The sequence below is a fragment of the Heteronotia binoei genome, chromosome 16 (genome assembly GCF_032191835.1).
Source record: "Heteronotia binoei isolate CCM8104 ecotype False Entrance Well chromosome 16, APGP_CSIRO_Hbin_v1, whole genome shotgun sequence".
Lineage (NCBI taxonomy): Eukaryota > Metazoa > Chordata > Lepidosauria > Squamata > Gekkonidae > Heteronotia > Heteronotia binoei.
The window spans coordinates 63,029,404-63,056,118 of NC_083238.1; the positions used below are offsets into that span (position 1 = coordinate 63,029,404).

At 45.0% G+C, this 26,715-nt stretch overlaps 1 protein-coding gene across 1 annotated transcript in view; it reads left to right on the forward strand.

The window, feature by feature from the left end:
- SPAG16 (sperm associated antigen 16) overlaps window positions 1-26,715 on the forward strand; it is a 541,355-nt gene that overhangs the window by 132,417 nt on the left and 382,223 nt on the right. Inside the window, exon 10 of the mRNA XM_060256914.1 lies at window positions 4,270-4,400. Within this exon, the coding sequence (XP_060112897.1) occupies window positions 4,270-4,400 (131 nt within the window). The remainder of the gene's footprint in view (window positions 1-4,269; window positions 4,401-26,715) is intronic.

The window sequence follows — 26,715 nt, forward strand, 5'->3', positions numbered from 1 at the left end:
GGTCGCGCCACTTGAAGGTCAGTGCGAAAACGCCCCATGTGTTCATCACCCTTTGAGTGAAGAAGGACTTCCTTTTATCCGTTCTAACCTGACTGCTCAGCAATTTCATTGAGTGCCCAGGAGTTCTTGTATTGTGAGAAAGGGGAGAAAGGACTTCTTTCCCTACCTTCTCTGTCCCATGCATAATCTTGCAAAGCTCTGTCATGTCCCCCCTCAATTGACATTTATCCAACTAAAGAGCCCCAGGCATTTTAACCTTCCTTCATGGAGAGCAGCTGCCAGTCTGAGTAAGCAACACTGACCCTGCTGGACCCAGGGAGGACTGATTCAGTACAAGGCGATTTCATGTGCTCTGTCTGCTTTGCTTGCAGAAGGCTCCAGGTTCAGTCTCCAGAAATTCCAGTTAAAGCAGGGGTGTCAAACATGCAGTTTGGGGGCTGAATCAGGCCCCTGGAGGGCTCCTATCAAGTCCCCAAGCAACTGGCTGTCATTTGCTTCCTTCTCCCTCTTGCTTCCTTCTGCATTACAGCTTGCTCTGCCAGGCTTGCTCAATCGCACAGGAGCTACAGAGCAAAACCTCTGTTTTCTCCATTGGCTGAGGCTCCTCTCTTGGGGAGGAAGGGGTGAGGAATAGCTTGCTTGGCCAGGCTCTCTCAATTGCACAGCAGAGCTACTGAGCCTAGTGTCTCTTCCTTCTGTTGGCTGAGGCTCCCCCCCCCAGTCCCTGGGGAAGGAAGGAAAGAAAGAGCCAAAGCCTTCTTTGCCCATTTCCCTGGATCCCATGGAAGAAATACATAGATAGCACTTTTAAGACCAATGAATGCTAATGTTTTAAGCATGTTTTAAGTTTAAAAAATATATATTTGTGTTTGTCTGTGTTCTTTATAAAATTTATATCTCTGCTACCTCATCTTAAATAGGCCCACACATGACCCAACCCAACATGGCTCAGCCTAGGGTTGCCAAGTCCAATTCAAGAAATATCTGGGGTCTTTGGGGGTGGAGCCAGGAACAAGGGTGTGACAAGCATAATTGAACTCCAAGAGAGTTCTGGCCATCACATTTAAAGGGACAGCACACCTTTTAAAATGTCTTCCTTCCATAAGAAATAATGAAGGATAGGGGCACCTTCTTTTGGGGCTCATAGAATTGGACCCCCTGGTCCAATCGTTTTGAAACTTGGGGGGTATATTGGGGAGAGGCACTAGATACTATACTGAAAATTTGGTGCCTCTACCTCAAAACTCAGCTCCCCCAGAGCCCCGAAACCTCCAGATCAATTCCCCATTATACCCTATGAAAATCTATCTCCGCATAGGGAATAATGAAGTGCTCAGCAGACGTTCCTCCCTCCCCCCCTTTCTGGCGACTCTGAAGCGAGGGATTGGCCTCTCTACTCACGAGTTGCAGCCAACTTCTTCCAAGTAACACAGACACACCATCCCAAGAGGAAGCCTTTCAGTCGGAGACTGGAGCCTCCAGAGGGGGATAGTCACATGGTGGCTTTGGGGGCGGGCCTTCCCCCCGCCGGCCAGCTGACTGGCGGCAGGAAGGAGCCTGGGAAAGCAGAAGAACCCCCGCTGGGACCTGGGGATTGGCAAGCCTAGCTCGGCCCAACACAACATGGCTCGGCCCAACAAGGTCTCATTTATGTCAGATCTGGCCCTCATAACAAATGAGTTTGACACCCTTGATTTAAAGGCTCTGAGAGGAGGTGATGTGGATGCCTGAGACCCTCGAGAGCCAGTCTAAGTGGGCAAGTCTGACCTTGACTGACCAATGGGCTGAGTTTGTTTAGGCAGCTTCCTGTATGCAAGAGCAAGGGGAGGGGGAGGGGGAGGAAGGCATTCAGCTGCAGATGCTGCTCTGGCAGGCTGACTCAGGGCCCAGCCGTGAAGTGTGCGTCATCAGCAGTTCCCTGCCGACCTGGCTGGATGCTGTCGTGGTGCAGGTGCCACGCTGTTCTCAGTAACGCTGGTGAGCAAACCTTCAAGGCAGTCAGAAGAAAGCATGCATTACTCAACAAAAATGGACACCTTCAACACGGTGAGCTCAATGCTCATTGTGTTTTTTTGCAAGGCTCGTCATGCGTGGTTTGAAATACGTATGTCCCCAAACACCTGCTTAGCAGACGCTGCAATTTCTGACCAGGAGTGGATGCTGCAGTGGGGAGCTTTTGTTTACTGTCCACTGAGAATCCAAGGAAGTGTTTCGCGTGAGCATCCAGAGACATGTGCAGCTCCATGCTCTGCCATGTAGATCAGGTCTTCTGCCCATCACTAGGGCTGGGTACAGATGGGCAGCCTGGGGTGGCAGCCTCTTGGCCCAGGCAAAAGCCTGCATAGTTTGAGGCACCCCAGGGCAGTCAGACAGTGCACACCCCACTACCGGAAGAGGGACACGCTGTGCACACCCCAGAGAAGCAGTCACACCACTCAAGTGCATGGGAGGCGCTTCCCTGCCGTTCTCCAGATGATGATGAAGAAGAAGATATTGGATTTATATCCCACCCTATGCTCTGAATTTCAGAGTCTCAGAGAGGCTCACAATCTCCGTTACCAATGCCTGAGTACTCTGTATACCATCACAAATGCTACTGAAACTGATATAAATACAGAGACCATGCATAAAGTTGCCAAATTTTGTTCCCATGCAATCAAATTGCATTTTATGGTTCTTACAAGTTAATGTTGAGGTAACAGATTGTAATTTTTAACCAGTGTATTCAAGTTAATATTCTTTCTGGAACTGTATAATTTTTAATTTTTTTATTATATGTACTATATTTATTAAGCTAGAAGTTTGACCACTACTGTATTATTTGTCATATTTCATTATTCATAGTAATGTCCTATATTTTATTTTCACATTTATTTTTTAAATATCTTATGTTTTACCTATTTAGGTCCATCTTGATTTTTACAATTTTTATGTGGCTGTTGTTGGCCTGCATTTGCTGTGTATTTGGTCATGGACCATAATAAAGCAAACTGAAACTGAAACTGAATCTCCTTTACCTCCCCTCCCGTACAACAGACCCCCTGTGAGGTAGCTGGGGCTGAGAGGGCTCTCACAGGAGCTGCCCTTTCAAGGACAACCTCTGCCAGAGCTATGGCTGACCCAAGGCCATGCCAGCAGCTGCAAGTGGAGGAGTGGGGAATCAAACCCGGTTCTCCCAGATAAGAGTCCACACATTTAACCACTACATCAAACCACTACACCAAGATGGCTGGGAAAGGCACCCCAGAAACACATCAGAGATTTGCCACCAGTTAGTAACTTGTGTAGAGGCAGTGGAGGACGAGGTAAGGGTGGGAGCAAGGCCAGTGTCAAGTCTGTCTGTAACTCTGGCTCAGTCAGAGAGCATTCTGGGTAGAACCAAAGTGTATTCAATTGCTGCTAGCTTGTACCTTCCCTACCCCTCCTGCCTGTAGTGAGTGTCCTTGCTTTGAAATGGAAAGATGTGAAAGTCTTATATGCGCCTTCTCAGGCTTGGCTCACAGAAGGGAGTCAGGAGTCTACTACGATCAAGGCCACTCAAGCCTGAGAACGAATTGTAACATCAATGTGTGAATGTGCCCTGCATAATCCTCCCCCCCTTAGGAATTCCTTTGAAGTGTCCCATATACGCAATGCATTACAGGTTATTCTTTCAATTACCAGTATCAATAAAGTAATTTCTTTGTATCAACAATGATTCATTATTGATCTGCCGACTTGACAGCCAGATCCAGATGTGCACATTTGAATGAGCCATTTTAATGGAATTCACTGCCACAGGAGGTGGTGGCGGCTACAAGCATAGACAGCTTCAAGAGGGGTTTAGATAAAAACATGGAGCAGAGGTCCATCAGTGGCTATTAGACACAGTGTGTATATATGTGTGTGTGTGTGTGTGTGTGTGTGTGTGTGTATATATATATATATATATATAAATATATATATATATATATATATATATATATATATATATATATATATATATATAATTTTTTGGCAACTATGTGACACAGAGTGTTGGACTGGATGGGCCATTGGCCTGATCCGACATGGCTTCTCTTATGTTCTTAATCAGGGGGGTGCCTGTGTTGACCCAAATTAGCCATCTAGATTCAGCCTGAGTGACTCTTCAGCAGCAGCGTGGAGCAGCCTTGTGCCTCACAAGTGAACTAAAATAGTCCTCTAGGAACCAGTAAAACCGAGAACTGGGCCCATAGTAGTCCGCATCCGTCTTGAGACTTGACTTCCATTTCTGTTGTTTTGTTCTAGGATTCTGAGTTTCCTGAAGACATCCAGGTGAACCCTTACCTTGCTCGTGCAAAGGAGTGTGTGCGGCCCCTGAAGTCTGGCATGTACAGGCTGAGCAACACCCTGAAAGTGCATGACCTGGCTGTGAGCTGGTAGGAGAATTCTGCCATGGCTGACCAGCCATTCCATAAATAATGGTGCCATTTTATTTTTAGCAGACATGGAGGAAGATAAGGTTCTGCCAGTTTTTAAAGCTTAATCAGAATGCTGCTGTTTCTTGAGGTTGTGAGATAAAATTAATGAAATGCATGGGGCTCCATGAAGCAATAGCAGAGTCGAATGGATAGTACCGCTGGCCTCAAAGAAAAGGACAGTTTAAAAGGTGACAGGGTAGATGCCACAAAGGGCAATTCATGTCCAATTTTGTCTCCTCTAAATTCCCCTCCCCTTCGTTTAAAAATGTGAAGGCATAGTCCTGTTCCAGTTGAAAGAATCTAAGGAGTCAGGGGAAATGTGGGCCTGGAAGATGCACCCAAGAAAACACACATGCTCTGAGCAGTGTTCCCTCTTGAGTTAGTGTGAGCTGGCTCACAGATTTTTAGCCTCCAGCTCACACGTTTTTGTCTTCTCTCAGGACGGGATGACCCCAGAGCACAATAATTTAGGCAGTAGCTCACAACTTTAAAGCTAGTAGCTCACAACCTGAATGCCAGTAGCTCACAAAGTAGAATTTCGGCTCACAAGACTCTGCACCTTAGAGGGAGCATTGGCTCTGAGGTCAGTTCCCTCCCCCCACCCCCTGCCCAAAACCTCCCTGCTTGCTAGATTTGCTTGTTTATTATGACAGTTTTAAAAAATACAAACAGTAAGAAAACAATTTACAAAGAAACAAATGTTCTTTTCCCAGCCATGATCACTAATCGGGTGGTGTCCCATGTTGTTGTGTGATCTTAGTTTTGTTTCCACTGTTCTCATTCAGGGCCATTGTTGGTTTTGCTTGGCCTCAGGAAAACAAACTCCTCCACCTTCCTTTGTTTATTTTGTTGAAGATTCTTTGAGATAATACCAGGTATTCAGTCACTTACAGTCATACAGTTGACTGTGTGGCTTCTCATATATATCCATCATGACACTTCTTTGATATCTTGAAGTGTTTGTAAATGGATGCTCTGCTTCCAGTTGAGTGCCCAGTCAGATTCAAGGTTTTGGTTACGACCCTCAAGTCATATTGCATCTGCAGGACCGCCTCCTCCGCTAGGTCCCTGGAAGGGCGCTGAGCTCTGTGGGTAACAACTTATTGGCGACCCTTGGCCCTAAAGAGGTCCGGGCTGTCCTCAACGAGGGCCAGGGTTTTTCCAGTCCTGATCCCGACCGGGTGGAACTCTCTGCTGGAAGACAGCAGGGCCCTGCGGGATCTGCTGCAATTTTGCAGGACTTGAAAGGCAAAGATGTTCTGCCAGGCTTTCCAGTATGGACAGCGATGGTTGCCATGCTGACACCTCATTCTGCCATCCCTTTTGGCTAACCCAGGGGTAGCCAAACTGCAGCTCGGGAGCCACATGGCTCTTTCACACATATTGTGTGTCTCTTGAAGTCCCCATTGCCCTGTCAGCAGCTTGGAGAAGGCATTTGTCTCTTTAAATCACTTCTCCCAGCCAAGCCATCTGGCAGCTTGGAGAGTGCTTTTAAGCTTTCTTTCTTTCTTTCTTTCTTTCTTCTTTCTTTCTTTCTTTCTTTCTTTCTTTCTTTCTTTCTTTCTTTCTTTTCTTTCTTTCTTTCTTTCTTTCTTTCTTTCTTTCTTTTCTTTCTTTCTTTCTTCTTTCTTTCCTTCTTCCTTCCTTCCTTCCTTCCTTCCTTCCTTCCTTCCTTCCTTCCTTCCTTCCTTCCTTCTTTCTCTCTCTTCTTTCTTTCTTTCTTTCTTTCTTTCTTTCTTTCTTTCTTTCTTTCTTTCTTTCTTTCTTTCTTTCTTTCCTTCCCTTCCTTCCTTCTTTTCTTCCTTCCTTCCTTCCTTCCTTCCTTCCTTCCTTCCTTCCTTCCTTCCTTCCTTCTTTCTTTCTTTCTTTTCTTTCTTTCTTTCTTTCTTTCTTTCTTTCTTTCTTTCTTTCTTTCTTTCTTTCTTTCTTTCTTTCTTTCTTTCTTTCTTTCTTTCTTTCTTCTTTCTTTCATCAGTTACTGACCCGCCACCATCGCCGATGCGGGGATTCAGGGGTTGGCCTTACAATGGCTTTCCTCTTTCCTTGATGGATCGGGGACAAAGGGTCGCGATTGGGGGTGAACTGTCCCGGAGACACACACTTGATTGCGGAGTGCCTCAAGGGGCGGTCCTCCCCCCCGATGTTATTTAACAATCTATATGCGCCCCCTTGCTCAGATTGCTGGGTTGTCACCAGTATGCTGATGACACCCAGCTCTGCTTATGGACGGACGGCCCTGCGCACCAGAAAATTTGGACCCAGGCGTTACAGGCCATGGCTGGCCATGGCTGGGTGGCTCAGGCTGAGCGGGCTGAGGCTAAATCTGGCGAAGGCAGGTCCTTTGCTTGGGTCGTCGGGATCCGGGAGGGGCAATCCCCCTGCCAGTTTTTGACGGTGCACCGTTGACAGCGACGCACAAGAGCCTGGGGGTACTATTGGAGCCTTCCTTAATGATGAGGCTCCAGATAGCAGCCACTGCTAAGTCCGCAATTCTTTCATCTTAGGCGGGCGAGGCTGTTGGCCCCTTTCCTGGAGCGTGACGATCTAGCAACGGTGATCCATGCAACGGTCACCTTGAGGTTGGACTACTGCAATGCCCTCTACATGGGGCTGCCCTTGTGCCGAACCCGGAAGTTGCAGTTAGTGCAGAATGCCGCTGCCCGGTTGTTATTGGGGCTCCCAAGATGGGAGCACATTTGGCTGGGGCTCCGGATTCTGCACTGGCGCCAATGATATACCGAGTTCGGTACAAGGTGCTGGTTATTACCTTTAAGCTCCCTATATGGCCTAGGACCCTGCCTACCTTAGGGACCGTCTCTCCCCACATGTTCCCACAGAGAGTACTGAGATCGGGATCTCAAAAACCTGCTTGTAATCCCCAGGCCAAAGGAAGCCCCGCCTGAAATCTACCAGGGACAGGGCTTTCTCTGTAACGGGCCCCTTTCTGGTGGAACCAGCTGCCGGAAGAGGTGAGGGCCCTGCGGGACTTGGCCAGTTCCGCAAGGCCTGTAAGACAGCCCCTCTTCCGGCTGGCCTATAACTAACTGGCATTGAAACTGAGTGTAGTTTTAATAGACCACTGTTATATGTTTTATTTTACTGTTTTAACTGTGTAAGATGTTTTAAATTCAATAATTTTATGTTAGATTTATGTACTGTGAGCCGCCCTGAGTCACTTCGGTGGGGAAGGGTGGGATATAAATTGAAATAAACTTGAAAACTTTCTTTCTTTCTTTCTACTCTTCCTCCTCCTGCGTCTATTTCCTTCCTTCCTTCCTTCCTTCCTTCCTTCCTTCTTCCTTCCTTCCTTCCTTCCTTCCTTCCTTCCTTCCTTCCTTCCTTCCTTCCTTCCTTCCTTCCTTCCTCTTGTGGCTCTCAGACATCTGATGTTTATTCTATGAGGCTCTTATATTAAGCAACTTTGGCCACCCCTGGGCTAACCCCTCCCTCGGGTTGCCAATCCCCAGGTGGGGGCAGGGAATCCCCTGGTTTGGAGGCCCTCCCCCCCGCTTCAGGGTCAACAGAAGGCAGGGGGAGGGGAGGAAAATGTCTGCTGGGCACTCCATTATTCCCTATAGAGACTTATTCCATAGAAAATAATGGAGAATTGATCCACGGGTATCTGGGGGGGCTGTTTTTTGAGATAGAGGCACCAAATTTGCAGGATAGCATTCAATGGAGAATTGATCTATGGGTATCTGGGGGGGGGGGGGGCTGGTTTTTGAGATAGAGGCACCAAATTTGCAGGATAGCATTCAGTGCCTCTCCTCAAAATACTCCCCAAGTTACAAAAGAATTGGGAACCAGGGGGGTTCAATTCTATGAGCCCCAAAAGAAGGTGCCCCCTCTCCTTCATTATTTCCTAAGGAAGGCATTGAAAAGGGTGTGCAGTCCCTTTCAATGTGATGGCCAGAATTACCTTTAGAGTTCAATTATGCTTGTCACAGCCTTGTTCTTGGCTCCACCCCAATGTCTCCTGGCTTCACCCCCAAAGTCTCCTGGCTCCACCCCCAAAGTCCCCAGATATTTCTTGAATTGGACTTGGCAACCCTACCCTTCCCACTGTGATGGAGCAACAGAACTGAGAAGAATCCATCAAGTAGGTGCCCATGAGAGGTGATATGTTATTTGGAAAGTTTAATGCTTTTAAATCAAATTTTTGTTGTTGTACATCGCCCAGATCCTAGTTTTGGCTGGGATTAGATGGTTTGTTAAATCTAATAAATAAATACAAAAATTAATTAATTCATGCAAAATTAATTTATGCACTCCAATATTAATGTATCTAAGTGAAACTCTTATTTGAAACAGTGAATAATGCCACAGTTTCCATTGTGGCATATGAAGGATTCCCGGCACTGTAAAATCTTTCCTTCTTAAGCCTGTTTATTGCTTCCCTTTCATCTGGGGGGGGGGGGGAATCATATTCACACAATTCTGTTCTTCTGTGCTCTGTGACCTCTTTAAGCCCCTCCCTCTCTTTAAAGAAAAACAAACCTGTGTTGATGACAGGAAACCTCTGTGGTTGGCCCTTTCGCTGCTAATGCAAGTTGGAATGATGGGTCTACAGTGTATTTGGTGCATGTTGGAGCAGCCTGCATCTGTGAGGTTCAGACTCATCTCCAGAAGAATTGTTCAAAGTCGTCTCTTTTCAAGCTGAGATGTGTGTGTGTGTGTGTGTGTGAGAGAGAGAGAGTGAGTGAGTGAAATGGCAATTGCAACAGGTAAGTGTGGTTTGCAAGCAGAACAAACTTTATTTTCCAATGAGGTTATTTTCAAATGTCACTGAGTATCGTGAAGTCTGCATTGTGTTAGGGTTTGTAGAATCTTTCGGGATCAAGTGCCGTGTTCTACTGGAGAAAGTTTTCCTTCCACTGAGGATGTTCCACTGAGGATGTCTACTGGAGAAAGTTTTCCTTCCACTGAGGATGTTCTCCGCAGCTGAGAACGAAACGTCTGGAAGGAAAACTTTCTCCAGTAGAACACGGCACTTGATCCCGAAAGATTCTACAAACCCTAATGATGTTACCAGCCGTGAAAACCTGAAATCTGCATGTGTTGTTACGTAAACACCTAATAAAAATGAATTACAGCATTCAGGAACTTTCCTACTTACAGTATGCTTTCACATTCTCAAGGGAATAAATTAAAGAGATATTTCAGGAGTCAGATTGTGATATGCCACCATCGTTATGGCTGTGTGTACATTTCTGTTGCTGGAAGTCATGATCTTAGTCGATCTCTTAGCTGCAGTTGATCCCTCCAAATTTGTGTGGAATGAAGCATCCTTAAAATGTATGTCCTTGGAGTGAGGCAGGGGTGAGTGTGCCTTCTGCACAAATAATCTTGAATTATTATTCTTGAATCTCTGTGCAAGAAAAATCTTGGTGTAGAAGCAGATTGCATCTCATCTAGTAGTTCCAGACCGGACAGTGTGCTTGTGAGGCGTTTGTGTCGCATGCTGAACACAGGATGGGATTTTGTGTGATTACTTCATCCTTCGCTATCAAACCCCAAAGTTTGCAGGAAAAACTCTCATGTTTGAAAGTGATTGTGGAGATAATGGCTGTATTTGTGCTTTTTATTTTGCTTTGCAAACTTTCGTGAGCTTTTGTCACAGCGTCCCAATGAAAGAGTCCAAATTCAAGTAGCATCCTACCCTGTGGAAGACTGTCACTGCACTCTGTCTGATGGTGCTTTCCATGAGCGCTGTCAGGGCCGGCGTGTGGGAATAGGCTGACTAGGCGGCAGCCCTCAGGTGCCTCCTGGCCTGGGGGTGCCACGAGGAGCCCCATCTCCACACTCCCGGGCTGGTCCTGTCTTTGCCCAGCCTCCCCGAGACACGGGAGGCCTGGGCAAAGGGGGGGGGGGGGGTTCCAGTGACATCATCAGCGACGTCATCGGGGCGCACTCAAATATGATACTGGGGTGGGGGAGTGGCAGGGTGCTATTCAGCCTGGGGCGCAGAAGAGCCTAGCCCCGGGTGTGAGCACTGTGGCAAGATTCACATGTTTGAAAGTGAGCTTTTGTCGCAGTGTACCAATGAAAGAGTCCAATTCAAATAGCATCCTACCCTGTGGAGAACTGTCACTGCACTCTGCCTGGCAGTGCTCTACCTAAGCACTGTGGCAAGATGCCATAACGTTAAGCTGGTCCCTGGGTCATCTGCGGCTTTTTAGGTCTGTGGATGCTGCTTCTTAGGAGTCATCATGGCAGACACGATGTGTGAAGCAGTTGGAGGCCTGCTCTACTCTTCAGCTAGAACCTGTTTGCACAAATAAGTTAAAAACTCTCTAAGTTGCTTTTGCGTTTGTTTACAGCAGTAGTGTTTCAAAGGTATTCTAGGAATGCTGACTTTTGTCCTATAAAATGCAGTTTTAGATTTATGTACATACGTGTGTGTGTGTGTGTGTGTGTGTATGCACACACACACATGCACAGATACAAGTGATACCAGGGTTTTGGTGCAGAGGTCGGTAATGGCCAACCACTTCTGAACATCTCCTGCCTTGAAAACTTTACTAGGCGTTGCCATAAGGCAGTTGACATCACTCCCCCCCCCCATATATTTTATGGATGTGTGCATGTTGAAATCTTCATTTGACTGATCCTGAATGCAGCCTGCTGGGTTGCATGATCTTTTGTATTACCAAAGAGTAGAAGGTCCAAATCATTATGCCCAAATGGGGATGTTCAAATTCACTTGCTCCGTTCCTTGGATAACTGTGGGAATCCTGGAGCTAACACATGACAATGAGCACTGACCTCTGGGGATGCATGTTTTTATCAGACCTGATCCCACCTCAAAGAGTAGGCCATGCACGTCTAAGCGCACACAGGCATTTCAGTGACACTAGGCTCATAAAGCAGTTATGGTTCCTTTGGTCGCTCCCAATAGTCAGATTGTACGGTCATGGCTGTGAAATTCGATAGACTCTTTGCTGTGATCAATTAGCAGTGCAGACTCAAAGAGATTTATCACCCTTCTAAGTCTGTTGAGGCCAATCGGTTTAGACAGGTGTAACCCTACTTGGGACCGGTGTTTCCTTTAAGCTGAGTTAGGGTGAGCTGGCTCACAGTTGTTTAGCCTCCAGCTCACACCTTTTTGTCTTGGCTCAGGAGGGCTAGCCCCAGAGCACACTAATCGATGCAGTCTCTCACAACTTTACTGTCGGTAGCTCACCAAGCAGAATTTTTGCTCACAAGACTCTGCAGCTTAGAGGGAACATTGCTTGGGACCACACTGTAAACCTCATACAGAAAAAGGCCAGTGGGGGGGAGGGGGTCCACTCTGGAGGCAGTGCAGCACTGCGACACTGCAGCCCCCCTGCTTGCATTGCTTTTTTTATTTTAAAAATTGTCCTCCACTTTTCTCCTGCACTGTTTGGGCCAAAAACAGCTTTTCATAAAAATGAACAAACTCAACATACTTAAAGCCACGACGCAGTCTAAATCCATGGCCTCCAGAAAGCTCAGCCCTTCTGTAATGTTACCTGAGTTACGAGACTTATAGAAGGCAACATGCTTTATAGGCGGGAGTACATCACGAAGAGAAGGATGGCGAGGCCAGGTCCCCGATTATATACATCTCCCGGAACAGCCCTCTTACCTGGCCAGGTCCAATCCTGGCCAGTTAATTCCCGCCACAGATCTTCATAGGCAGAGGGTATTTACTGTCCTTACATCCGGTGACCTGCAGTCTCCCACTGGTCACCTCTGTGCGCACACGCACCGCGCTGTGTTGTGAATTCAGGGACCGAATTGCAAGACACAACACCTTCTCTTGCCAATACCCTTCTCGTATTTGGATCATGCAGTGTGCACATTTAAGAGGTCTGACTTTATGTACTTTTGGTGATTGTCTTCATTATCAGTTCAGAAAGCTTGTTCCATAGAACAAGGGCCGCAGAGAATGCCGCTGCCTGGGCTGAATCAGTCTTTGCTACCTGGATAGATGGAGGTGGCAGTGAAACCTGGGGTGATGACCAGAATGGCTGTGTGGGCTTCTATGGGCGAAGGTTCACAGGCTGCAAAGGGCTTTCAAAGGTGCCATCACCAAGTAAAATTGTACATGGAAGCAAACGGGGATGCCAGAGTCAAGAAGACTTCAGGCTCTAAGGTGCATGTCACAGTTATAGCTCCTGTGAACAGAGTGCTGCTGCATTATGCAGAGCTGAAGCTTCCACAGTGTGCCCACGGGCCACAGCTGGCCCTTCCGCTAGGCAACCTAGACAGTTGCCTAGGGCGCCAGCCCTTCTGGGGGTGCCAAAGTGTGACTCGGTGAAGTTATCAATGCAAGAGGGGGGCATCAGAAGTCAGCCTTGCCTAGGGGGCCAGACAGTCCAGGGCTGCCCTGCCATAGGCAGGCCCCCACTCAAAGCACATTAGAATAATAGAATCCTAGAGTTGGAAGGGACCTCCAGGGTCATCTAGTCCAACCCCCTGCACAATGCAGGAAACTCACAAATACCTCCCCCCTAAATTACAGTAGCTCCTGAGATAAAATAATATTTACGGGGACTTCCCCCCCTCCCTATTTCCCTCCCCAGTAGCTGCAGAATCTGTGATCAGCCAGGGAACACATTTTTCCTTTGAAGATTCATCAGTGTGCATTTCCCGTGATGCCAGGAAAATCATCCCCGACCCTGTATTGTGAAATACAAACAAAACAACAGCAACAAAGTCGCCCTACCAAATGAGCCCTTTGAGTGTTGAAAAGCGTCTTAAACAAATTGGGTCATGGAGAGCTATTTTGAAGGCATTAAATTCTATTAGTTTTTTGTTTCTATGTTACTGAAGACTCCAAGGGCATTCTTCTATATTACAAAAAGAACCAAAATAGTGGCCTCTTCAAAATAAGCCATTGCTAGAAAAGACTCTTTTTTTTTTAGTACACAAAGGATGAAAGTGTTGTCATTTTTTTTACAATAAAGGCACACACACACACATACAAATGGAAATCTGTTCCAATATAGGCCCAGCACCTTTCTTTCTTTTCCTTTCCTTTCCTTTCCTTTCCTTTCCTTTCCTTTCCTTTCCTTTCCTTTCCTTTCCTTTCCTTTCCTTTCCTTTCCTTTCCTTTCCTTTTTCCTTTCCTTTCCTTTCCTTTCCTTTCCTTTCCTTTCCTTTCCTTTCCTTTCCTTTTCCTTTCCTTTTCTTTTCTTTTCAGGGGGACACATAAAATGTTAGCTTTGACAGGACTCAGAGGCAATTCTGGTTTTGCGTGTGCTCAGAGTCATGGAGGTATATACCTGTGGGACTTTAAAATATTCTCCGGACTTCACAGACATTGCTGATACTGAGAGAGCAGGAAGGAGTGTTTTGTGGTCCACTTCTTTAATGTGTTATGTTGGTTTTAACTATAACACTATATATTGTTTTTCGGATGCACATTGTACATCGCCCAGAACCTGGTGTGAGCCCGGATGAGGCGATTGACAAAGAACAACCATTTGTGCATCAGACTCAGAGGATGGATCATAGCATGCATAAAAACTTAACTGTTGGTTTGAGTCTCGTTAGAACATTGAACTTTAGGTTTTGTTCTGGGGTAAGCAAACATGTAATTTAAGCCGTATGCATTCCTTTGAAGCCTTTCATTATATCATGTCAGTATTTATATTGTTATGTCCCATGCTGTCTTAAGAATGCTTCATTACCCATTGGCGCAGCTCATGTGCTCTTCATGGATAGTGGCCGTTTGACCCACTTCGCTGTGTCTGCATGGGGGAAAATGACTATACAAATGCAATTATATGTTGTTTTACTTGTAGCTGCCCCACCCAGTCGCCACTGTTGCTGCTGCCTCTTACTCAAGTTGTTAAGTAGCATCATTATATGTATATATTATTTTTACCATTTAAAGGGATACAGAATAAAAAGGGATAAAAGGGAAAATAAGGAGCATAAAGCATCAAAAACACATTTTAAAGACATCATATAATATCAAAATATAAAACATGACGAACATAAGAGAAGCCATGTTAGGGTCAGGCCACTGGCCCATCCAGTCCAACACTCTGTGTCACATAGTGGCCAAAAAACCAGGCGTCGGCTTTCTGAGTTGGAAAGATGGGGAACTGACACATCTCCCTTTCGTGGAGTGAACCAACGCCTTTGTTCTGGACATAAAAGGTGTTTTTATCACCTGCTGTCTACCCTCCCAGTTATGGGAAGAGTCCAAGACATGCTTGCAAGATTTTGAGGAGTTTAACTTTGGCTGGCGAGGAGTCCCGCTGGGGCTCCTTTTCGGTTTTGAAGAATCTCCCATGAAAAATCGCATAACAACGTCTACAAAGGCTTTTTGGAGTCATTAAGTTGACATAAGTTCACCTAACCCAACTTTCTATGGACTATAGACTACTGAATATCAGAACAATCGGTGTAAGGAAGTTTTAGATACTTGATAAGGTACAATTCTTGTCTTTCATTCCGGATCTAAAAGAATGTTTTTAAACTAAAGAAACAAAGATTTGGAACTATTTGCAAAGAAGTAAAGATGTGTTAAAGAGTCTGGGGGTGAAATCGTGGCTTTAGGACTTTAATAGGCGCTGTAAAACTAAAAAAAAAAAAAGATTTGTTTACCTTTGTGTCTTCTGCAAAAAATAATCCCCCATCATAACAAAGCCTCGGCTTGCAATTGGAAAACAGGAAGTGACGATTGAAATATCTCGAGAGTGGAAACCATTGAGAATGGGACTTCATTTCCAGAGAGTCAGGAAACAGCACTGGGAGAAGAGGGACACATCCTAGACCTCCAGGCCTACTCTAGCCCAAAAAATCATAGAGTTGGGGCCTGAAAAAGTTGCGGCTGCCATTTTGAATGCTTATAAAACTTTAAATATTAATATCTTGGCCCAGGAAGCTCTGAGGACGGCGATTTTGGGCTTGCTGAAGAGGGCATGTTCTAATCTATTGAACCCTGTTATCGGTTTGTAATTTGGTCAGGTCAACTTGGGGTCTATTATATGCTATGGGAAGAGAGACATTTGATGTCTGATCCAAAATACAAACTAAGAACGCATAGAAGAACTGGCTCAGTAGAGGGCAAAATGTCTAAGATTGCCCAAGAACAGCTGGATGCTATGGAGGCCAGATTAACAAAGGCAATGAAAGATTTGATAACTACAAGTGAGGAAAAGTTGACTAAAGAAATAACAAAAGAGATAACTAAGGAACTAACAAAAGAAATAAATTCCAGTGCTGAAGCTGTAAAGAAAGAGATCAAGAAAGAAATTGAAGATCTGAGGAAGGAGTCACAAGCAACAACACAGAAGATGCAGGAGGTGGAAAATAGAGTTACAAATCAAGATGTTACAATAAAGAAGATTCAAGAAAAAGTTCTACTACAAGACTGTAAGCTGATGGAGAACTTTCTACGTCTGAGGGGGGTGCCAGAAAACAATCAAGAGGACTTAAAGAAATATATCATGACTATTATTGCTGAATATTTGGTGAAGATCCAGAGAAGACTGAAGATCAATTCAGAGTTTGCCAGAAGGCGTAAATTGCCAAGAGACACAGTAATTATATTTACCACTAGAGATATAGTGGGAAGGATCTTGAGCCAACAATTTGCAAAAGAATTGGTGGTGAAGGAGAGCAGAGTCAGAATAATGAAGGAACTACCAAGGAAGGTCATCAGTGACAGAAGGCAATTTAAACTTTGACAGATAAATTAAGGGCAAAAGGTACAAGATATAGATGGATTTTACCAGCCGGACTTACTTTTGAGTATAAAGGGCTGAAGTATTCCATAATAGACATTCAAGGCATGGAAGGGTTTTTGATGGACAATAAGGATTTTGGGGACACAACTTAATTGAAGAATCATTATGGATTACAAATTAATTTCTTGGAATGTTAATGGCCTAAATTCGCCGCAGAAACGAAGAGCGACATTTCATTGGATTACAAAACAAAAATGTAATATAATTTGTCTACAAGAAGTACACATTAGACAATTGGATTACAAATTTTTACGCAATAAATTTTTAGGGGAAAAATTTGGTTCATTGGCTAAAGAAAAAAAAAAGAGGGAGTGATTTTTTACATAAAGAAGGAGCTGGAGCCAAAACTGATTTTTAAAGGTAATGAAGGTAGATATTTGGCAGTAGAAGTTTTGATGTACTCAGATAAATGGGACTGGATTTTAAAAACTTTACATTGGAGTGAAATGGATAGACTTACTGGAATCTTGAAAGACAGTGATGCAGAAAAATTTAAAGATGAAAGGAAGAAGTTTCAGGACTTTATTGAAAAGCAATGGAGAGTTAAGAGACATTTGGTGGTTTTTGAAAGTATAACCTGAAATTGGGGAAGCACCAACGGAGGTCAAAGAAAAGAGGTGGGGGAAGTGAGAAAAAAAAAAGAAAATGTGTAATGTATTGATAAGGATTGAAATATTGATTTTTTTCCTTTTTATTATTTGAAATACATTTCAATATATTGCAAAAATTTAATAAATTTGGTTAACACAAAAAACCAGTTGTCATCAGGAGGTCCACCAGTGGGGCCAGGACAATAGAAGCCCTCCCACTGTGCCAGACATAAGAACAGAAGAGAAGCCATGTTGGCCCATCCAGTCCAACACTCTGTGTCACACAGTGGCCAAAAAACCAGGTGTCATCAGGAGGTCCACCAGTGAGGCCAGGACACTAGAAGCCCTCCCACTGTGCCCCCCAAGCACCAAGAATACAGAGGATCACTTGCCCCAGATATAAGTACATAAGAGAAGCCGTATTGGATCAGGCCAATGGCCCATCTAGTCCAACATTCTGTGTCACACAGTGGCCAAAAACCCCAGGTGCCATCAGGAGGTCCACCAGTGGGGCCAGGACGCTAGAAGCCCTCCCACTGCCCCCCCCTCCCCCCAAGCACCCAGACTACAGAGCATCATTGCCCCAGATGGAGAGTTCCAACGATAAGCTGTGGCTAAAAACCACTGATGGATCTCTGCTCCATATGTTGATCAAATCTCTTCTTGAAGCTGTCTATGCTTGTAGCCGCCACTGCCTCCTGTGGCAGTGAAAAAATAGCATGACAAATCAGAATGTGATAAAGCAATCAATACTTCTACATAATGTATTTCCATTACTTCCTATCTATAGGGCTAAGTAAAAAAGCATATAAGCAAGAAACAAAAGAGAATAAATGAATTTTAAAAAACCATTTTTCTTATCTTTATATAACATTTATACTATGATATAATGACTGGTAAATATATAACTATAAACATTAATAAGAATAAACTACAGAAATGTAATTATATAATTTTGATTATTCATCAATATAAATCTCTTTAAATCTCCTCTGACAGATTTATATAATCTCTGCAGTTTGTCTGCTCTCCACTTATTCTTGAATTTGATGATCATTTTTTTATTTATATAGTTTGTCATTTTGGCCATAGAAGCTTAATTCTTCCATTTTGTGTTTGCAGTTCTCAAGATTTGGGCAAACGTCAGTTTTCCACCTGGTTGCAAAAAAGGGCAAATTGTTAAAAGGATGGTTTGAGGCTTAAAGTTGAGAGTTACTATTTAGGTGTCTCTGCATGGCCCTGAAGCTCAAAATGTCCTTGCATGGCCTCATGGCCTCCACCGTACCCATGAAAAGATGTTTTTTTTTAAAAAAATGTGTTACCTATTCAGTAAGGGTTTCATCTTCAATCTTGTTGCAGTGAGCAGTTTCTAGAATGCCTCTTGAACACAGAAAATGAAGAAGAAAGGCAATAATATTGTCTTGACTAGGGGGAAAAATTCTGGATGAATATTCCAGCCCTACATGGCCAACCTGTGAAACTTCCTAGGTCTGTTGTTTGTTCAGATGATTTCTATTTTGTGAATCTTGTATTAGTTCCTGCACATGATGGATCCCACCAATTTTGCAGGCAGTGTCTTAATCTAAAGCAGGGGGGGGGGGTCAAACATGCAGTTTGGGGTCTGCATCAGGCTTCTAGAGGGCTCCTACCAGGCCCCCAAGCAACTGGCTGTCATCTGCTTCCTTCTCCCTCTCTCTTGCTTCCTTCTGCATCACAGCTTGCTTTGCAAGGCTTGCTCAATTGCTCAGGAGCTACAGAGCAAAATCTCTGTTTTCTCCATTGGCTGAGGCCCCTCCCCACCCCCAGTCCCCTGGGGAAGGAAGGAAAGAGCCAGAGCTTCCTTTGATCCCATGGTAGAAATACAAAGAAAGCATCCTTAAGACCAATGAGCACTAACATTTTAAGCATATTTTAAGTTTTTTGAAATATATATTTGTGTTTGTCTGTGTTCTTTATAAAATTTATATCTCTGCTACCTAATCTAAATAGGTACTCAAGTGGCCCGACCCGACATGGCCCCTCAAGGTCTCATTGATGTCAGATCCGGCCCTTATAACAAATGAGTTTGACACCCCTGATCTAAAGGCTGCATCTGACTGCACAGATGCAAGTAGCGAGTAATTCTGTACTTTTCAAGGTTATTTTAACGACCTTATCATCACCGTGGGAGGATAAATGTCTTCTTCTTTGCCTGAAAGGATGCTGTTCACCGACTCTGCAACCATCAATTTGACCATGAACTGCCACAGAGAGTTACAAACGTAACTTGCTCACCAAGGAATAATCAGGCCATGATCAGATGAGCGTAAGAATATAAGAGAAGCCACGTTGGATCAAGTCCAACAATCTGTGTCACACAGTTCCCCCCCCCCCAAAAAAAGGTGCCATTAGGAGGTCCCTCAGTGGGCCCAGGACACTAGAAGCCCTCCCACTATCCCTCCCTCCCAAGTACCAAGAATACAGAGCATCACTGCACCAGTTATAAGAACATAAGAGAAGCCATGTTGGATCAGGCCAATGGCCCATCCAGTCCAACACTCTGTGTCACACAGTGGCCAAATAACCCTGGTGCCATCAGGAGGTCCATCAGTGGGGCCAGGACACTAGAAGCCCTCCCACTGTGCCCCCCCCAAGCACCAAGAATACAGAGCATCATTTGCCCCAGATATAAGAACATAAGAGAAGCCATGTTGGATCAGGTCAGTGGTCCATTCAATCCAACACTCTGTGTCTCACAGTGGCAAAAAAACCCCAGGTGCCATCAGGAGGTCCATCAGAGGGCCAGAACTCCAGAAGCCCTCCCACTCTTGCCCCCCCCAGACTGCCCCAGACAGAGAGTTCCAACAATATGCTGTGGCTAATAGCGACTGATGGACCTCTGCTCCTGGGGACGGTGGCTATTGCACAGGGGCAAGAAAGCTTGATGTGGTATTACCATTTTGGGACCAGAAAGTCCTATGAAGCTCCAAGATGCTCTGTTCCTAGCAACATGATAGGGGTATATAATTGTGTTTTGAACTGAATTTGAATTTGCAAACTACAAATGTGTCAGTCAGTTTTATCTTATAAGGTAATTCTGTATATTCCTGCCTGGAGTGATATGATACTGTGAGAATAGATGGCTGCATTTTTTGCTGTGAAAACGTAGGGGTGCTTCAAAAAAAAATCCCCCGATAACAACTCTTTTTAAAATCAAAGCTTCTATCAAAATTCAGTGTCAGTGAGTTCAGAGACTGTTCCCCCTGTATCTTATTTGAATGTTCTCTTCTCAGTGTGCTTCGTACTTGAAGGTGTCCTGCAGAATCTCCAGTTTCTATTTTACTTCAAATATCGTTGCATTGCAAAAAAGGTATTTCCAGAGACGGGGGAAACATTTCAGTATTCGAGGCATCATGAATAGTTTCCCCCTTTTGGCTAAGATGTTCCAACATTCTCTCTCATGCGTGATCATTTTGAAAACATTTAGGTAGAAACACCCCCCCACCACCACCAGACGATGTGCTGGAACAGTGATCTAAAGTTGTATTGTCATTTTTGTTGGCTTCTTCTGTACAAATTAGTACTTGTGAAATAAAAAGCTAGTGCAAGTTCCTTTACTGCCTTAAATGCTGGTGGTTGTTCTCTGGACTTCAGGAAACTCTGTTGTTCAAACACACCGTAAGGACATAAGAGAAGCCATGTTGGATCAGGCCAATGGCCCAGCCAGTCCAACACTCTATGACACACAGTGGCCAATATATGTGTGTGTGTGTACACACACACACACACATATATATACTGTGGCTAATACCCACTGATGGACCTCCATATTTTTATCCAATCCCCTCTTAAAGCTGGCTATGCTTGTAGCTGCCACCACCTCCTGTGGCAGTGAATTCCACATGTTAATCACCCTTTGGGTGAAGAAGTACTTCCTTTTATCCGTTTTAACCTGTCTGCTCAGCAATTTCATCTAATGCCCACGAGTTCTTGTATTGTGAGAAAGGGAGAAAAGTACCTCTTTCTCTACTTTCTCCATCCCATGCATTATCTTGTAAACCTTTATCATGTCACCCCGCAGTCGACATTTCTCCAAGCTAAAGAGCCCCAAGCGTTTCAACCTTTCTTCATAGGGAAAGTGCTCCAGCCCTTTAATCATTCTAGTTGCCCTTTTCTGCACTTTTTCCAGTGCTATAATATCCTTTTTGAGGTGCAGCGACCAGAACTGCACACAGTATTCCAAATGAGACCGCACCATCGATTTATACAGGGGCATTATGATACTGGCTGATTTGTTTTCAATTCCCTTCCTAATCATTCCCAGCATGACGTTGGCCTTTTTTATTGCAATCGCACACTGTCTTGACATTTTCAGTGAGTTCTCTACCACGATAACGACCACCATTTATATACCTTGAGGCTTGAGGAAGTGTGTTTCAATGTATCTGAAGAAGTGTGTGTGCACACAAAACCTTGATGCTTGCGGGTCAGCAGGGCTGTTCTGCCTCATCAGACCTAGCAGCTTCATCAGAAAACCCATCAGCTGTAAATCTGACTCCACCAGCTTGGACATTATCAAACTCATTGCCCGGCTCCCCTGAAAATATAGATTTAAATGACCACAGCATAGCTGTAAAGGTATGATAGCTGTATCAACCACCTGCTGTCGTGAATGGTTTTCTGAGCCTATCTTGTTTCCACTCTATCCTTTTAATTTTTTAAAAAAATATGTTAATTTTTAAAGGAAACATAAGGGGGGGAAACCCGCTCTATCCATACACAACCACTACGGACGTGTTTCTGTTTCTAACATCTTTTTATCCCAGTCTTTGCCCCCTTTCCCCCATGTCTGCCTGTCAACTTTTTTCATGCATCTGGAAGAGAAAATGTGTCACACAATCTGATGCAGCTATAAATCTCTTTCTTTTAAAGGGCCTATGGATTTTTCTTGTGCAAACCCACAACTTTTCCTCTGAAGTTTTTCTGTAGATAAATAAATGTCACCATGACCATTGACAGATGAATGGAGCTTTTGCTCCCCTGCCCCCATTTTAATTTTTGTCAAATTATTCACCTCTGTGGAGGCTCAGTGGTTTCTCTAGGTGTATTTTGTTGTGTGTTTGTTGACACATGTTTGCTTTTCAGAAATATAGAGTGTGAGATCCAGAGTGCCGTGTGGCACTCACTTGCGTTATTTTATTTTATTTTTGGTTGCTTCTTTTGTCCTGTGGCAGCCCCTGCTGTCTTCTGGCCGTCCTCTCTGGAGGGTCAGTGGAGTCTGATAGGAGAGGCTGCAGCCGGGGAGGGGGGGGGAGGGCGGTGGGCGCAGTGCCTTCTGTTTGCACAGGGGGTCTTGGGATGTAGCCCAAGACCCCAGTCTGGACCCAGTGGGATGGGGGGAAAGAGAGCTTTGCTTGTGGGTTGCTTTGTAGGAGTTTATTGCTGCTCACAAGACCAGTTTAGGGACCGTCTCTCCCCACATGTTCCCCAGAGAGTACTTAGATCTGGTTCTCAAAATCTGCTAGTAATCCCCGGGCCAAAGGAAGCCCATCTGAAGTCAACCAGGGATAGAGCCTTTTCAATTTCAGCCCCCTGCTGGTGGAAGCAGCTACCGGAAGAGGTGAGGGCCTTGCAGAACCTTGGGCAGTTCCGCAGGCCCTGTAAGACGGTCCTCTTCCAGTTGTCATATAACTGACTGGTGCCTAAAAACTGCGAAGGAAGGTTGTAGAATAGCACCACACTGTTAGATCATTTTTTGTTTTATTGTTTTAATTTATTGTTTCTAAATTATTTAATGTATTTTAATATTTATTAATCTTATTGTTAGAATTTCATGTTGCAAGCCGCCCTGAGCCCGCCTCGGTGGGGAGGGCGGGATATAAATAGAATAAATAAATAAATAAATAAACTGCTGCTAACTTTGGGAAGGAAGGTATATTGCCTCATTTGAAAAATACACACACAACGCCCCCCCGCCCCCTGCAAGCCAAGCTTTGTCCATGTGCAAAGTGCTCTCCTGGTGTACATATCTGTTCTTTAGACCCCAAGCTATGTTTTTAACCACTGAGCTCCCATTTTAGCCTGCACTGTGCTTTACACCTTTACCTTCTAGCATTCCAATACAGTCAGGGCTCTTTTTTTTTTTTTTGCAGCAAGAACTCCTTTGCATATTAGGCCACACACCCCTGATGTAGTCAAGTCCAGGGCCTACTGGAAGCTCTTGGAGGTGTGTGGCTTCAGGGGTGTGTGGCCTAATAAGCAAAGGAGTTCCTGCTACAAAAAAAGCCCTGAATACAATATCTACCCTGTTTCCCTGAAAATAAGACCTACCCAAAAAATAAGCCCTAGCAAGATTTCTATGCATTTGTTAAATATAAGCCCTACCCCGATAATAAGACCTAGTGATGGGTGTCGCAAAAAATTCAGGATGGAATTCCGGGTCTGGAGAGTTATGACAGTGTTCCAGAAGATGACTTAACTGTATTTGAATAAATGTAGATTGTTGTATCATACTTAATTAAAAAAAAGACATCCCCTGAAAATAAGCCCTAGTGTGTCTTCTTGAGAAAAAACAAATATAAGGCAGTGTCTTATTTTTGGGGAAACACGGTATCTCTCATTATTGGTGGTACCCAAGCATTGAAAAGCCTATATGGCAAAATGGCAGGCTCTTCCTTCTGCAGTCCTTGATGGAACATTCCAGAAGATTCCTTGGATCAAAGACTACGTATCTGTGGATCTAATGAGATTGGATCAGTTGAGCATGTCCTATCACACTGTAATATGTACGTGGATATCCGTGTGACGTTCATAGCCCCTCTGCTTCAATCTTACCCTGGACATTCAGATAAAGAAATCACAAGAGAGTCTTCTGAAAGGGACTAACCCTCAAACAACTGTTAACTATGTGGAGTTTTTCACAGCTGCTTTTAGAATGTGCCAGAGATCCACAGCAACAAGTTTTGCTTTATTTCAGGGTGGAATCGATTTTTTTTTATCTAGTTTTATATTATTTTCTTCAACTGATACATCTTTGTTTTATTCTGAACTATGATTGTAATAAATATCTTGATTCTTCAATACAGTACATCAAATCTGGCCCCAAAGATTTGACCCATGTGACACATTGGTCCCTTTTTTGAATAATGTGGAGCTCAGGGGCCTGCCTGCCTTTAAAAACATCAGGACATAAGAGAAGCCATGTTGGATCAGGCCAGTGGCCCATCCAGTTCTACACTCTGTGTCACATAAGAACATAAGAGAAGCCGTGTTGGATCAGGCCAATGGCCCCTCCAGTCCAACATTCTGTGTCATAAGAACATAAGAGAAGCCATGTTGGATCAGGCCAATGGCCCCTCCAGTCCAACATTCTGTGTCATAAGAACATAAGAGAAGCCATGTTGGATCAGGCCAGTGGCCCATCCAGTCCAACACTCTGTGTCACATAAGAACATAAGAGAAGCCATGTTGGATCAGGCCAATGGCCCCTCCAGTCCGACATTCTGTGTCACATAAGAACATAAGAGAAGCCATGTTGGATCAGGCCAATGGCCCCTCCAGTCCAACACTCTGTGTCATAAGAATGTAAGAGAAGCCATGTTGGATCAGGCCAATGGCCCCTCCAGTCCAACATTCTGTGTCATAAGAACATAAGAGAAGCCATGTTCGATCAGGCCAATGGCCCCTCCAGTCCAACACTCTGTGTCACATAAGAACATAAGAGAAGCCATGTTCGATCAGGCCAATGGCCCCTCCAGTCCAACACTCTGTGTCACATAACATAAGAGAAGCCCTGTTGGATCAGGCCAATGGCCCATCCAGTCCAACACTCTGTGTCACATAAGAACAGAAGAGAAGCCATGTTGGATCAGGCCAATGGCCCATCCAGTCCTACATTCTGTGTCACATAAGAACATAACAGAAGCCCTGTTGGATCAGGCCAATGGCCCATGCAGTCCAACACTCTGTGTCACATAAGAACATAAGAGAAGCCCTGTTGGATCAGGCCAATGGCCCATCCAGTTCTACACTCTGTGTCACATAAGAACATAAGAGAAGCCATGTTGGATCAGGCCAATGGCCCCTCCAGTCCAACATTCTGTGTCATAAGAACATAAGAGAAGCCATGTTGGATCAGGCCAGTGGCCCATCCAGTCCAACACTCTGTGTCACATAAGAACATAAGAGAAGCCATGTTGGATCAGGCCAATGGCCCCTCCAGTCCAACATTCTGTGTCATAATAACATAAGAGAAGCCATGTTGGATCAGGCCAACGGCCCCTCCAGTCCAACACTCTGTGTCACATAAGAACATAAGAGAAGCCATGTTGGATCAGGCCAATGGCCCCTCCAGTCCAACATTCTGTGTCATAAGAACATAAGAGAAGCCATGTTCGATCAGGCCAATGGCCCCTCCAGTCCTACACTCTGTGTCACATAACATAAGAGAAGCCCTGTTGGATCAGGCCAATGGCCCATCCAGTCCAACACTCTGTGTCACATAAGAACAGAAGAGAAGCCATGTTGGATCAGGCCAATGGCCCATCCAGTCCTACATTCTGTGTCACATAAGAACATAACAGAAGCCCTGTTGGATCAGGCCAATGGCCCATGCAGTCCAACACTCTGTGTCACATAAGAACATAAGAGAAGCCATGTTGGATCAGGCCAATGGCCCATCCAGTCCAACACTCTGTCACATAGTGGACAAAAAAACCCAGGTGCAATCAGGATGTCCATCAGTGGGGCCAGGATGCTAGAAGCCCTCCCACTGTGCCCCCCCCCCAAGCACAAGAATACAGAGCATCACTGCTCCAGACAGAGAGTTCTAACGATAAGCTGTGGCTAAGAGCCACTGATGGACCTCTGCTCCAGATGCTGATCCATTCCCCTCTTGAAGCTGTCTCTGCTTGTAGCCGCCACCACCTCCTGTGGCAGTGAATTCCACGTGTTAATCACCCTTTGGGTTAAGAAATACTTCCTTTTATCCGTTCTAACCCGGTTGCTCAGCAATCTCACTGAATGCCCACGAGTTCTTGTATTGTGAGAAATGGGAGAAAGTACTTATTTTTTGTATTCGTTTATTTATATTCCACCCATTCCCCATAGGGGCTCAGAGTGGAGCACAACATGAATAATAAAATCACAATAAAATCAATGGAACAATAAAACAGCATAACAGTAAAAACCGATTACAATGTTCCGTCCAACGGAATAGTTCAGCAGGACCAAGGTGCTGCTTCTTTCCCTACCTTCTCCATCCCATGCAGAATCTTCTGAACCTTGCCTTCAGCTGCTCCCTTTTGGGTCATGCCCCTTTGGTCCTGCTTGGGCTTACAGAACCGAAGGACTGGAGCGGAGGCGTGCTGCAGCCCCCGGTTCCTCCTCCTCCTCTCTTGTTGCACACGCACTCAGTCAATCCTCTTTCCACTTCCTGCAAGAGCCCCCTTCTGCTTCCCGTTGCCCTGGCTGGGCTCAACTGCCAGCGGCTGTAGGCTGTGGCTGAATCGGGGCCAGACCGCGTGGCTGCTGCATTCCTCCTCCTGCTGTAGGGTTGCCAATCCCAAGGCGGGGGCAGGGGATACCCAGTTTTGGAGTCCTTCCCCTGCTTCAGGGTCAACAGAAAGTGGGTAGGGGGGGAGAGAGGGGAATGCCTGCTGGGCACTCAATTATTCCCTATGGAGACCGATTCCCATAGGGTATAATGGAGAATTGATCCACAGGTATCTGGGGCTCTGTGGGGCTGTTTATTTCGAGGTAGAGGCACCAAATTTTCAGCATAGCATCCAGTGCCTCTCCCCAAAATACCCTCCACGTTTCAAAAGGGGTGGACCAGGGAGTCCAGTTCTATGAGCTCCAGAAGAAGGTGCCCCTATCCTTCATTCTTTCCAATGGAGGGAAGGCATTTAAAAGGTATCTGGTCCCTTTAAATGTGATGGCCAGAACTCTCTTTGGAGTCCAGTTACGTTTGTCACA